The sequence below is a fragment of the Ochotona curzoniae genome, unplaced genomic scaffold (assembly GCF_017591425.1).
Source record: "Ochotona curzoniae isolate NIBS_2020 unplaced genomic scaffold, NIBS_Ocur_1.0 contig_3432, whole genome shotgun sequence".
Lineage (NCBI taxonomy): Eukaryota > Metazoa > Chordata > Mammalia > Lagomorpha > Ochotonidae > Ochotona > Ochotona curzoniae.
This window is the reverse complement of record NW_024465859.1, coordinates 1,408,298-1,423,400: the sequence shown is the minus strand read 5'-3', so window position 1 is coordinate 1,423,400 and position 15,103 is coordinate 1,408,298. Positions and strand designations below refer to the sequence as shown.

General features: G+C 46.3%; 1 protein-coding gene across 3 annotated transcripts in view; it reads right to left on the bottom strand.

The window, feature by feature from the left end:
• Positions 1–10,651, bottom strand: part of NELL1 (neural EGFL like 1) — an 824,967-nt gene extending 814,316 nt beyond the window's left edge. The window contains exons 1-2 of one of the 3 annotated variants that reach the window (XM_040980278.1): positions 10,447–10,651; positions 2,057–2,185 (exon numbers count right to left, since the gene is read on the bottom strand). In XM_040980278.1, coding sequence (XP_040836212.1) covers positions 2,057–2,185; positions 10,447–10,501 — 184 coding nt within the window. In that variant the 5' untranslated portion in view covers positions 10,502–10,651. The remainder of the gene's footprint in view (positions 1–2,056; positions 2,186–10,446) is intronic. The other 2 variants (XM_040980279.1, XM_040980280.1) reach the window with 2 other exon arrangements.
• Positions 10,652–15,103: the final 4,452 nt, after the last annotated feature.

The following is a 15,103-nucleotide window of genomic DNA, read 5'->3' as shown; positions in this document are numbered from 1 at the left end:
GAAAGCAGCAGAGGATGAACCCCTGCCACTCACATAGACTTAAGACACTTCCTGATCCTAGATTCAGTCTGATCTAGCCCGGGCCATTATAGCCACATGGGGAGTGAACAAACAGATGAACAATTTCTTACGGATACTTACAAAATGAATTTAAAGATAAATTTACTTGGTGCAAAAATACTTTTAAAGATTTATTTTTATTATTTTTTTCATTGGAAAGGCAGATATACAGAGAGGAGAGACAGAGAGGAAGATCTTCCATCCAATGATTCACTCCCCAAGTGAGCACAACGGCCAATGCTAGGCCAATCCGAAGCCAGGAGCCTCCTCCAGGTCTCCCACGCGGGTGCAGGGTCCCAAAGCTTTGGGCTGTTCTCGACTGCCTTCCCTGGCCACAGGCAGGGAGTTGGAAGGGAAGCGGGGCTGCCAGGATAGAACCGGCGCCCATATGGGATCCCAGGCGTGCAAGGCGAGGACCCCAACCACTGCACCACCGCGCCGGGCCCCAAAAATACTTTTAAAGACTTATATGTTTGCGTTTTTTTGAAAAGCATAAAAAGAAAGAAAAATCATTCATTTGCTGTTGTCACTTTCCAAATAACCCCAATAGCCAGGTCTGGGTCAGAGAAAAGCCAGAGCGGAGGAATGCCCTCCTAGTCTCTCCTTATGGATGGCAAGGGCACAAGTATTTGGGTCATTCTCAGCTACCTTCCCAGGTGCATTAGCAGGAACCCGGACAGGAAACAGAGTACCAGGACTTGAACTAGCACTCTAATAGTGGATGCTATCATCGCAAACAGAGGCTTAACCCACTGAACTCAATGCCAGTCCCTGGTGTAAAAAAATTTTGATATCTAAATTTAAGTGAAACAATTTCAAAAAGCCTATATAAAAATCCATATTATGTAAAGCAATGCTTGCAGTTCAAGGTTCACTCCTCGTTGGCAGCCTATATGCTTCCTTCCTAAGTATGGCAATTATGATTCAAAAATCGCTTCTGTGATTACTATTTTCCTCATTATATTTTAGAGAAGAGGCTGTATCTATTTCATTTACTGGTAACCCTACCATTACCAATGTTGCCTAAAGCACAGAAGGAATTTCACAATAATAGTACTCCAGGACTATTTACCACATTTCACACATTTTTTTCCTATTTACTCAAGACATGGCAAGAAAAAAAAAATGCTCTCATATTTGCCAATTCACTCCCCAACTGGGACTTGGCCAATTTCAATGTCAGAAGCTAAAAATCAAACATAGTCCTCAACATGCTTGACAGGACCCCAGTCAGCTGAGCCATCACTTCTGCCTCAAAGGGTCTGCACTAACAAGACACTGGAATTTGAAACCAGACCAAGAATCAAACCCAGGCACTCCAATAATGGATAAAGCCATCTTAACCTGTGTCTTAACTGCCCAAACACCTCTGCATACCTTGTGATAATCACTTTAATAGATGAACTCATCACAGCCCCATGAGGTAACTGTTACAAGGATAGATTATTTTAGATGAGGACACTGAGATACAATCAAGCTAAATAATGGGCCGAAGTTTGAAAGTGAGTAAGTGGCAAGGACACAAGCAGTAGTGCTCCAGAGCCTATGATTTTAAGAACCATACTACACATACTATCAATCTTTGTGGAATGAATTAATGTTAAATCTATAATGGACAGTAAGCTACATCTTTAAGAGAAAGCAGCCAGGAGGCCTCACCTGGGCTCTTGACCTCCTCAGTAGGTGACAGACATACCTCTAGGTAAATAGCTACAGAAATATCCTGTAAAACTCAGATGGCTGGCTTTCAAGGGATCGGCAAATTGAATACACTTTAGATCCACACCGTATTCTCCCAAGGAAATCTTTCTCTGCCAAACCAAACTCCTCTGGTGTGTCTTTCCTACTCTCAGGACATCTCCTGTGTACTAAAAACTTTGCAGACAGCAGTAACACAAGAGAAGTAGCAAAGGTGACCCCAACAACAGCAGAACACTTTCCCCAATGAACTCTCCTCCCCTAACCTCTGTCCCATGCCAAGGAGAAGGTGCTTTACCTTGAAACAAAAATGCTTTGCTGGTGTTGTGCAGTCCAGACACCTGAGTGACTCCGAGGGTGGTGTTCACAAGGTCAAGCTCGCTGATAATATCCATCTGAAGGTCAGGGTCCATCCCAAAGCCCATCACTGCAAAGGAACATGGAGCTGTTAAGGCTTACAAGGCAGACTGGCAGCAGCAATAACAGAACAGAAATTAGAGAGGCACTGATTAACAAGAAATACAGGGAGTCATGAATGACTGCTTCAATAACTCTCTCCCTGGAGAAAAAAGGGGAGTAAATGTGCTCCATCACCCCTGGGCAGCATAGTTTCTCTCCCTACTCTGATTCTCTTAGGATAAATGTGTTTCAGAATTCAGAACATAGCACTTGTTAGAAACGTAATATTGCCCACATGCTATGTGTTAGGTGACACTCAAGCAAAGGCTGATTCAGCATTCTACAACCATGACAATACTTTTGGAATATATATATATCCTCAAAATGGCACTAAAACAAATGCAAAACTGCATCTCAGTTTTGGGTCAATGGCACTAAAACAAATGCAAAACTACATCTCAGTTTTGGGTCAAATTTTACCACCAAGTGAGTTGAACTCAGAACAGGTATGGCTATCAGATGATTTAGGAATAGCTGGCTTTCTTAGCCATCTTTCTAAGCCATTATTTCTGGTAATTAAAAAAAAAAACATAAGTTATGGGCTTGGCATGGTAACCTAATGGCTTAAGTCCTCACCTTGCATGTGTTAGGATCCCATATGGGCACCAGTTCATATCCCAGGTTACTCCACTTCCCATCCAGCTCCCTGCTTTGGCCTGGGAGAGCAATAGAGGACAACCCAAAGCCTTGGGACCCTGCACCTGTGCAGGAGACTCAGAAGAATCCTGGCTTCAGATCAGCTCAGCTCTGACTGTTGTAGTCACTTGGGCAGTGAAATCAGCAGATGGAAGCCCATTCTCTCTGTCTCTCCTCTCTGTAAATCTGACTTTCCAATAAAAACAAATTTTAATGAATACGTAAAAAAAGCATTATTTGTTTATCTGAAAGGCAGATTTACAGAGCAAGAAAAGGACACTCGGAGAATTTTCCCATCTGCTGGTTCACTCTTCAAATGGCAGCAATGGCCCGGAATGCACCGAGCCAAGGCCAGGAGCCAGAGCTTCTTTTGGGTCTCCCACATCTTCCACCTCTATGGAACACGCCCTGTTAATCAGGCACAATCACCTGTAATAAAAAAAAAAGGAAATAAAATGGGACCCTGTAGTTAGAAAAGGGTAACAGGCCAGAAAAAAGAATCCCAAAAAGTGACAGCTATTTATTCCTGGATTCCTGGATGAGAACTTTAGACATTCTGACAACCCTTGTTGGAGAGTGCTAACACAAGAAACATGACCTTGCACTGCCTATTTCCTTGTCTGAAAAAGGCAACTCCCTAAGGAGTCTGTCTCTTACACCGGGGGGGGGGGGGGGGGGGGTGTTGGAATGAATGATTCATTCATGACTACAAAGTGATTTCCAATCATATATATATGGCAAGAGATTCTTCTAAGGTACTGTGTTTAAGCCATTCACAGAGGCTAGGTCTATCTACACTTAGCATTTCAATAGCCCAATTTTGATTGCGCAGTTGGAAATGTTTTAATCAGTAACAGCTGTCAACTTTGGTCTGATGGTAATGCAGTTGTCGAGACAGGATTGGCAGAGCTTGTACCCAATTTGGCCCACAGAGACTGTGAATATTCATCAGGATGCTGTGAGCTATCACAACCTCACCTGTCCTCCCACCTTCATTCCTGGCCCTAAAATGTGAGATGTGCAAGCCACCCTCTCCTTCCTCTTTTCCTTGCAGGAAAAAGGAACTGCTGTAACAACCTAGGCTTCTGTCAACAGAATGGTCAGAGAGGGCTCTTTGAAGTTGAAACCTGTCGTTGTCAAGACTGAAAGAAGCTTAAATTGGAGATACAGTGCATTTGGCTGCCTTCTCAGTTATTGTCAGTTTTCTTCTTGCCTCCTGAAGTGAAAGCTTAAATTTCTCCCTCCCAAATGCAGTCAGTTATGGAACCGGTTTATCCAAACATGACTCCTCCCATCATTCACTCTGCATTCATTTAATTTCTTCAACAGGCATTGCTACATCTTTGCTATGTAACATACAAACTGTAGGCAAAGAAATGTCTTTTCTGTAACTGACAGATCTATGCAAGATGGGAGGTGGAGAAAGAACGGGAAAAAAAACATAAGGCAATCTGAGGTGCTAGCAAAAATCATGCAAGAAATAGAAGGTAACGGCAGGGAAAGCAACTTGGGTAGAGGGTCAGAGAAGGCTCTTTTGAGCTGAAGGCTGAATGACTTGAAGGAGCGAAATCTGAGGAGAAAGTTCTCCACAAGCAGAGAACAATGAGTGCAAATCAGCAACAAATTCAAGAGCTCAAGGAGCAGAGAAATGTTTAGTGCAACTACAAGAGAAAAGGCCAAAAGATAGGTTAGGACCAGATCTCGTAACGCCTTATGATCGACAAGGACGGGATGTTGTTCCACTTCCAACTGAGTATCACTGGAGGCTTATGCGTGAGCAAAGGAAAAGTGTCAACATGCTTCGATTTATACTATTCTATTTATTTTATTTGAAAGACAGTATCTCTCACTCACTGGTTTACTTCTAAATGCCTGAAAAGAACAAGACTAGGCCAGGTGGAAGCAGAAAGCTAGAAACTCAATCCAAGTCTCCCACATGGATAGCAGGGACCCAAGTACTTGAGCCATCACCTATTGCCTCCCAGGGTGCAAATTAGCAGGAAGCTTGAATCAAATGCAGTGGTAGGACTCAACTTAGATTACCTACGGAATGCAGGCATACAACCTGACAAGTTTATGCCAAAGTCCTTCCTCCTGATCTAAATTTTAAATATGATAATACTTTTAAGTTTCCATACCTTTCTTCTACTATTTATCTCATACACAGGCCTACTTCACAAAGACTGGCCCAGTGCCTACTCTTTGCCAAGAACAAGTAAGCTATAGCAGCCCAAGTGATAGCACCAGGAGTCTATTAGAGACGGGTGTTGTTTTTGCCAACTGAGCTCCCATGCTAGCAATTCTGTGATCACCTTGAAAAGACAGGAAAGGAAGTAATATTTCAGTTTGATCTATAGTGTTCTACACTTCTATGGCAGAAATTAAATCAAAGGTGATCGCAAAGGACTTCCAAGCTGGTCTTTTGCAGGCCAGGAATTTGTAAAGTAGTCTGGGGAATGTGCTCTTAGCTGGGCATGAGGAAGCATCCTTGCAGCCACAGTGCCTTGCTCAGGGCCTGACACAGGGTAGCTCCTGAATTTATGACTTAAGTACCTAAGTAAGTGGGAACATGATCATTGCTTGATGCAGTGGCCCCTGAGCAGTATGCACTTCTGGGGACCTGGGGATAACTAGGAGAGGATAGGGGACACGATGTCCAGCAAACTCTCTAAAAGTCTGTAGTTTGTTGTATTATCATCCTTGAATTTTCACACACACACACACACCATATTGACACCCTGTGCTGCCAGCTTTGCAGTTCCTTCCCAAACCTTGACTCTGAGCTCAGCCACATAACCTGTGTGAGCCACTAGGATGAGAATAACATTACACAAGCTGATGCTTGAGTGTGCTTGTGCAGTGGGGCTGCTTTCCTTATACTTTTACCTCAGGAACAGAACATGGCCCTGCGCTGGAGAGGGAGGGGTTGTTCCACAGAAGTGACTCGGGCATCTGGAGGAGTTTAGAACCAAGCCTGGTCAAACCAGATCTAGATGATCAACACCTATACAACCTACATGCATGTGAGGTAAAATAGTGATGACTCTTGCAAGCTTTAGAGTTCTGGGCGGTCTCCTTTGCAATATTATTGAGACAATAGTTTAACTTATAGAAACTTAAGACTCACTATGACAGCCATTTTTAAGTTGCTCAAATCCCCCAGACTAGGAACCCAGCAACTGGGCAGGACCAAAGGAATCCTAACTGTGCAGAACTTAAACACCCCCTGGGATCCCCGCCTTCAAGTAAAAGCACACCACTCTCAAGCCAGGAAGTATTACAAGAAGACTGCACTTCCAGGCAGCTCCAGCCCCACTTCCTCCACGCACAAGTTCTGTGCCGATGGGAAAGACCCACCACTCCTCAGGGCCAGTTTTCTATTTTGTGAAAACACTGTGTAATTCCTGCCTCCCAGACCCATGACTTCTCAATGCCCATGACACGAGCACCCTAGCAGCTCACCCTGGCACATAGCTGGGACCCAGCTGGGGTTTACTTCATCTGTCTTTCACAAGCCATCCCTGCTCCCTGGAACCATACAAGAGGGACAGATGGTTTTCTTCCTCCCAAATCCTCTCCATTCTCAACTGACCTAGAAGGGCTTTCTCTCTCTGGGTTTGCTTCTGAACTCTGCATATTAAGTCTATATTCATTCCCCAACCTCTAACTCAGAAGGGAAGAGGTTCCCCTGGTTTTAACACAACACTACTGCTCTTGCTATGAAAGCACTCCGTGAAAACAAAACAGGAAAAAAAAGAAATCAATTAGGCTTCTAGATTACAGTTTTCTTCTCTCTTTAATTGGACCCCTTTAGAATGAAAATGTCTGTGCCAACAGCAAGATGTGTAAAGGATAGCACTTTGCACACTGCCTAGAGAATCAGAAAACCTATTAATAAGGCAGCATTTACATGGCCTCTCCTGAACCTTATGTAATGTAAGAGCACTGGTTCCACTAATTTTTTTATTTTAATGTTTCTGCTTTTGGTCCAAGCATGGAGCTCCTGTCCTTTCCTAGGAAAGTCCATTACAGCTTTCTTCTTTGCACATAATGATTCTACAACTGGCCGAAGCTTGGAGTTAGAATTAAACAGGATAAAGAGCTCCTGGAGATGATACATTTTAAAAATCTGGAAGGCAACACATCAATGTCACAGACACACTTTAGGACTAACCCTGGGATTCAGGAACTCTGAATTAACCGAAACACCTGCTGCTACTTCTGCTTCTGCTTCCGCTACTTCTGCTGCTGCTGCTGATGGCCATCCCATGGTCCTGCCCACAGGCTAAATAAAATCCCACTCATTCCATCCTTGAGGCCCAGAACCAGGATTCCCAGCAAACCCTCCTTCCTGGGTCTGACTCACTCCAAGTCTAACCAATTCACCGGCCAGAATGGCAGCTGTTTTCCTGGTCCAAGCAGAGTAAAATGATGCCACAAAGACACTTCTAGAAAGGATTTCACAACTACTTGATCAGTTCTTAATACCACAAAAACAGTTTTCCTGAAGATCCACTCTGTCTGTTCCATGCTGGCCAATATTTTCCCTGATCTCTGGGGCTGTGGGCTGGTGCTCACAGACCCATTATTCAATTCACAGTTAATGAGCCTCTTGAGAGTTGCTACAAAAAGAAAATCTCTCTTTTCCATCAGGTGGCAGTCCAAGGCATTTGCTGGGCACTTAGGGGCACCACAATTACCCCATTTACCCCCTATGTTGCTTACAAAAACAAAGGAGAAAACAATGGGGGAATAAACATTGAGTTTATATTATTTACAGTTGCCAGCCATTGGAGAAAATTTATGGATGCAGTGTGTTATTACTGCCATTATTGTAGCTTTTAAATTTTCATGGTTAGTGATGTACCTGGAAATTGCATAATTCTATTTCACCCAGAAATAACAAGAATTGCAGCACAGTGCCCCCTATCTTGATTCCAAAGTACAGCTTCAAAAACTTCCCTGAACAAGCTATGCATGCAGCTTCATTATGACACCTATCATTAGATCTTTTCATATGTAACTGCTTCTGCACTGCAGTCTTGCTTTAATTAAAATGTGCCTGATATCATCTATTCATTTCCATTAAAAGGCTGTGATATCTGAGTAGCTCACTAAGCGAACCACATGTTTATTTCATCTAGGACTGTTAGCAGCCCAGAGAACAATTGTCTCACTTGACAAATAAACTTTTTTCAAACAACTGTTTGGATCCTGATAAACTAATCACCAGCCTACCCTTGCTACCTAAGAAAGGGACGGGGGTGTGGTGTGGGAAACCATCAAACATGGTGTCCACAGAAGCTTTTGCTTATACCCCTAAAGCGATGGGAAATTTCAAGAGAGAAGCTGGAAGAAACCCTCCTCCCTTTCCTTGTCTCTGACTCTGATGATTTGTGTGGAAGACAAGTGTTCCAGCAGTGTCAAGCAGCACTGAGACCCCAAGCTTTCCAGGTAACAGCCACACCCAACAAGTCCCCTCCTTCTGTGCCTTACTGACTTCGCACAAGTTGTTCCGTCTGCCCGAGACTTTTTCCCACTTGTACCGCCTGGGAAAACTCCCTGAGAAGCCTTCAAGGGATGATTCTGAAATATCACCTCCTCAGCAAAGTCTTCCCTGCACAGAATTAGTTGAACCCCTTGCCTTCTTCTCTGTATTTTTTTTAACACCAACTTCCTCTCTACCCCCATGAAACTACATAGTAAAAATGCTTTCCAATCTCCATCTGGATAGACACAGACTCCTAGAAGTCAAAGACCAAGTCATTTCCTCTCTACAGAAGCAATTCAGGCACCCAGCAAGACATTCAACTACTGAATGAATAAATAAACATGAGTGAGTCTCTGCCTACAACCAAATTCTTACATGATTTAGAGCAAATGGAGTCTGGGGAAGAGATGCAGCAAAGACCCTTGTTTTTACAAATCTCCTCCGAGAACAGCTTGCCTACAGCTGCAATCCTCCACAGAGGAGGGCACTTCGGGACTTTTCAAAAACTGGACTTCTCAAAAAAGCAAGCATGAGAACAAAGGCGTGCTTGGCCACCATTGTCATGATAAACACTTAGGGATGCCGGGGTCCACTGGGCTGCCTCCTGCCCCATCACCTCTGTGGCTGTCTTCCTTTCCTCCGTAAGATACCCAGCATGCCAGGCTCTGCACCAGCATCCTGCACCAACATGGGGGTCGCTCCTCCCAGCGTGCTCCACAAGTCTAAGTCATCCCAGTGTAGCTGAATTTAAGAAGCAACTTTCCCAGGTTAGATGGAGCCCAGGTGCCCAGAAGCCTGGGAAATTCCGACAAAGATAAGGAACCTGGCATTCTTTTGTCCCTGAAGAAATCCATACTCCACGTTTTTCCATAAGCAAAGCAGAACTGCTGCCAGCTGGGGGTCCTGAGGAAACTGGAAACTCCCAGGTGCACCACTTGGGACTCCTTGGCCAGGCCAACGCCTGGGGCGCAATCAACCAAACTTTTGAGATTACCAAGGGCTGGAGTCCTTCACTCCGAACAAATGTGTTCCCTGGCCTGTGAAAGAAGCTATTCCTCCAGAGAAGGGAAAGGAGGGTGGGAAAGAAGGGAAAAGAAAAGTCACACCCAAAGAACCAGACATCCCTCTCGGGTATGAAGTCCACAGGACGCACCAAAAGAGGAAGGCAGGGAAAGTGAAGATCCCCGCCTCTCTCCCAAGCCGACAGCCCCTAATGTTGCGAATTTCCTAGCTCGCCCTTTCACCTCGACCTCCCTATCTACTGCTGGCACCCTGAAGAAGGCAGCTGCCAGTCGAACCCCGGGAGACTGGGGGTAGGGGAGCCGGTGGAAACGGGAGGAAGGAAGTGCACTCCCAATCCTTACAATCGCGTCCCGGGAGACAGATGGAGTGGGGACTCGAGAGGATGTGTCCAGTTAGCCCTGCTGCCACTCCCAGCCCCGCAACTGTAGCCAGAGAAAACTGGCTCCGAGGCTTGGGGAGACCTCCTTGGACTGTCTCCACTCCGCCAATTTCCCACAATAAGTGTGCGTCCAGCCCTGGGCAGGGGAGAGGGAATGTCCCTAGAGCTCCCCTGGGGCAGTGGGGACGGAACCTGAAGGGCTCGCGGGATCCCGGGGCTCTCCCTCAGCCCCTCTCGGCGCCGCACCCTCCCGGCCCCGGCCGCGCCCGCCGCCCGGAAGCGCTCCCTCTGCGGGCGCGACTCGGGGGCTGCCGGTCCTGACCCGGCGAGACTCGGCAAGCGGTTTACACCGCACCTTTTAAGTTCGGGGATGTGGAGCTCGAGGGTTCGCCCCGCTGCGGGTTTTGCTTCTCTGGGTCAGGAAAGCTACCGCCGGCAGCACCGGGGTGCGACCCTCACTCCTGCGTCCGCTGGGCCAGGTCCTTCAGGAACAAGGCGCGCATCCGGAGCATCTTCTGACCGGTGAGTCCCGTCCTCACCCTTTCACCCCGAGCGGGGACAGAGCGCCGAGGGACTGACCCAGGCGAACGCCCTTCCCAGACCAACGCAAAGCTCCAGGTCTCAGCGCTGGACACAGCGGAGGGGTTGGCTCCACTACCGGTCGCCCCCAGCCCCCACAACCACTCCAGCCTGGGCTTACCTGTCCTAGCGATGCACACGCAGAACCACACAACTAAAATCACCTCCGTCGGCATCGCTCCGAAGGGTTCCCCGACCACGGGGGCACGCCGAAGGCAGCAAAAAAAAAAAAAGAAACGCGCCTGGATGCGGAGGCGCGCCGGTATCCGAGCGGCCAAACTTGCTAGCAGACGGCGGGGGAGGTGGCTCGGAGGCGCCGGGTGCCGCGCTCGGGGATTGCGCCCGCAAAGGCGGCCCCGGCCGCCCCGCCCCCAGCCCGCCCCCCGCGCCTCGGAGCTCCGGCCCGGCTGCGGCTGCGCTCGCCTCAGCGCCGGCGAGGGAACGCGCGCCTCAGCCGCTCCGGCAGGCTGCGCTCCGAGCTGGGCGCTGACCCGCTCGCCTCCGGCAAGCCACGAAGCTGCCAAGGCTCCTGCGGTGGCGCGACAGCTGCTACCCCCGGGATACCATAGACGAAGTTCCGGGGGACCGTCGGCCAGAAAAAAAAAAGGGGGGGCTGGGGGCTCGCGGCCCGAAGCGCTCCAGCCCAGCCTGGCTGCCTTTTCCGCTGTGGCCACCAGTTCCTCAGCGCAGCGGAAAGGGCGACCAAAGTTACCACAGTCCCTCCCCGCCGCCGGACCCTAGTGGGTGGTGGGGTTCCCTTCCGGAGACCCAGGCCGACGCGGCGCCACCAAGCGTGCCCGGCCCCTCCTCGGAAGACAGTTATGTGCTCTGGCGACTAGGTGGGCAGGACCGGGAGGATACCTGAGGGGGAACCCCGACTCCGTGCAGCTGGACACCTACCACTGGGTCCACGCTTTGGGGTGAGGCCGCTGAGCTGGAGGCTGTGAGAAACAGGGTCCCTGAGCCCGAACCAGCTGTGGTTGGGGTTTGGGGAGCCTGTTTGCAGGACAAATGCTGCCACACAGGGGAAATTCCGCACCATTTTTTCCCCCTTGCTTGAGTTTGTTGATAATTTTGTCAAGACACTCTCCCTTCATGGTCACATTTCAGTCTCTCCGGCAAGTCCTCTGGGACACTATCTGCTTTCCCCAACACCATTCTTGGCACAATAAAGCAGAGCTTTGCAATTGGCCTGTGGGCAAAAGAAGGTTCTTTCAGCTTCTAGGTGACCCCTTCTGGATGCGGCATTTTTCCATGAAGAGCTCCCAGGTTGGAGGCCTCAGTCCTGTTTCCTTCTGCCCTGCTTCTATTCGGGGCTATTATTTATGAGTGAAATGAAGAGTGCGTGAAGTTAGAAATGACAGAATTTCTCATTTCCACCACACGATGGAAAGTCCCCAGCTCTCCAACATGCCTGACACATAGGGATCCAAGAGGAAAGAGGGGGAATACTTTTCTGAAGGGCCCTCCATTTCCTAATTCCTGGGAAGCAGTCTAGGCGCTTCTCACTTCCTGCTCCCTCTCTCACTTCTCATACCCTTAGTTACTACTTAAGTTTGACTGGGAGATCCCCAATGAAGTTCTCCAAACTTACAACCCCTCCTATTAGTATAAAGGCTTCCCTCGCTTCCCTCCTCCTGGCTTTGCCCTATTTTTCTGGGTATTTCGGTATGCAAATCGCTGTCCCCTGTGGCCCTTTACATTGTAGTCCTTTGGCAGATGAAAATGAACAAGCCAGTAAATTCCAGTCCAAGAAACTCCCATGCAACCCTTCCTGGGCTGGAAAATGAGAGGCAAACTGATATCAAGGCTGGGCTGCTTCTGCAGCTCCACCAAAATTCAACTCAGGCCCAGAGGGGATTTGTCTTTTCATTACACAGTTGGGCTTTTCCTTTCAGCCTGGAACATGTTACATTTAAAGCTGACATTAAAATCACATACCTTGCAGAAAATAGGATTTCCTAGGACAGGCTGGGCCCGGTGGACAAGGACACCATATACCACGCTGCATTGTGAGAACCACGTCTCCAACTCTTCTGCAGACTTCAGTAGCTTTGGACTGTTGTTCCTAAGTCCTTTCAAAAAAAAAAAAATCATGTGGTCTATTAGTGTGAGAGAGAGAGCAGTCCTCCTGACGGGTCTACTCCGTGCTCACAGAAGCCAGGGCAAGGCCGAGTGAAATGCAGGTGCTCAGTCCTGATATCATTACTGCTGCCTCCCAGGCTCTACATTATCAGGTGAACGAGAATCAGGTGCCAGAGATCACAGGCACTCTGACGTGAAATATAGGTATCTTATCTGCTAGTCTAAATCCTCATTGCCGCCAAGACCCTTCTCTTAATGTAAGAAATTCTAAAATCCCTGGAAGCTTTGGTGTACCTCACAGAGTGGCCTGTGCAATACCTTTAGCAGTCTCTAGCTTCATGTCTGTGTAATTAGCTAGTCCTCTGGGATGGGTCTTGTAGCTTCTTCCATTAAAAAAGATAGCAAGATATATGTTCTATTATAGCTTTGCAGCTTCACATCCATTAATAGTAACAAGAGTTCATCTCACCAAACTCATAAATCTTTCCTAGAAAGCTAAGTACTTCAACTCTTAGCAACACATTTCTTGGGAATTTTGAGTATGTAGGCCTGTTAAACTTAGTAGGCCCAGCACATTCCTATAGATACAGTGAAGGGATCGCATAGCTCTATATGCGTGACAGCTGGCTGTTACAATAAGATATGTACTCTGCAGTGGCAGCAACGAGACTTGCCTTTCCCAAGCCCTCGCTCCCAATGGCTTTAATCATCTCTCTGTCTTTTCTTCCTGACCCTAATTAGTAGAGAGCTCCAAGGTTGAGTCTTCAGTCACATTCAATCCTTGTTATTCTCATCAATCTTACGGATTTAAATAAATCTATACCTGGGTGTCTCTAGAATGTGATCGCCAATCCCAACCACTATTGACTCCCCCCCATATTAGACTGAAGGCTACATCATAAAATTGTAAACACTTGTGATTCAGAGAGATCATTAAGGAAATCAAAACTTGCTTAAGACGCATCTGGTTGGGGTTTGGACCTACAGCTGCCTCCCAGAGTAAATTATCAGGTAACTAGGGTCAGGTGCCGGAGATTGCAGTCAGGCACTCTGATGTGAAATGCAAACTTTTAAAGCCAATGTTAAAATGCCAAAAAAAAAAAAAACCTGAATAGACTTTTCTCCTAAAAATGTATACAAGTGGCCAATGGACATATGAAAAGATGCTCAACCTCATTAGCCTTTTAGAAAATTAAAAAATCAAAGCTACTTCACACCCACTAGAAAGACCACAATCAGAAAGACACATAATAAGTGTTGGTAAGGACAGGGATAAATTGGATCCCTCATATACCCTATTATGAATATAAAATGGTTCTTCAAACAGGTAAGCAAGGAATTACCACATTGTCTAATAATTCTACTCGTAGGTATTCACACAAAAGAAATGATAACATATTCACAAAGTACTATATACATAGATATTTGTGGCGTTATTTGAAATAATAAAACACAATTCAAATAGTGATAAGCTGATTAATAAAATAGGGCATATTTCTACAATAAACAGGGAAGAATAAAGTACAAATACATGCTACAACACAGATGAATCTTGAACCCACAAGAAGTGAAAAAATTCAGTCACAAAGGAACACAACCATATGATCCCTTCTAAGAAACATTTAGAATAGGTAAATCCAACTCTTTTCCAACACTCTAGCAAAACATTGGTACTTTTGTTGCTAAACTGTTAACTTCATGTTGATGAAAGTTTACTATTTTTCTCCCTATTGTGGACTGTGTATACTGACTCTGTCTTTAAGGGGATGCATCATGGAAGTGTAGCAGAAACTGGTATGTTGAGAGGTGGAAACAGAGAGCAGTATGTCTAAATGTATTCAGAACGCGGATGGACTCACAGTGAAATGGCTAAAACATCCTGACAGTAGGATGTTGGACGCTCTAACATTGTCCATGCCTACATTGTTGGGAAGCACTTCAATGGCAGCATAATGGACTTGTGAAAGTTCATGAAAGATACCCATTGTAAAACTAGAGGGGAAATCAGTGGGGAGGGGAGGGAAAGTAGAGAGAAGGATGGGCAATCCCAGTGCCTATTAAACTGTCATAAAACAAATAAAAAAAGAAAGACATAAAAAGCAAATGATAAGATAATAAGAAGAAAAGGAATAGGCAAATCCATAAAAACCAAGTTTATTAGTGGTTGCCTTCCAGTTGAAGAGTGAGGAGAGTGAATTAAAGAACCAGAGCTAAGGATTGTGAGAGTTTTAGGGGAATACTCCAAAGTTGATTGTGAAAATGTACATAAAATTCTCACAGATAAAATATATTACATTAAATTGTAGACATTAAACAGGTGAATTGTATGCTTTGAATTATATCCCAAGAAAACTGCTCTTGAAAAGTCTTTAAAAATCATTACACTTCTTTTTTTTTTAATTTATTTGTTTTTATTGGAAAGGCAGATATAAAGAGAGGAGGAGAGACAGAGAGAAATATCTCCCATCCTTTGATTCACTCTGTAAGCGGCCACAACGACCAGAGCTCAGCCAATCCGAAGCCAGGAACCTCTTCCGGATATTCCACATGGGTGCAGGGTTCCAAGGCTTTGGGCCGTCCTCCACTGCTTTCCCAGGCCACAAGCAGGGAGCTGGATGGGAAGTGGGGCTGCTGGGATTAGAACCAGTGCCCTTATGAGATCCTGGCATGTGCAAGGTAAGGACTTTAGCCAC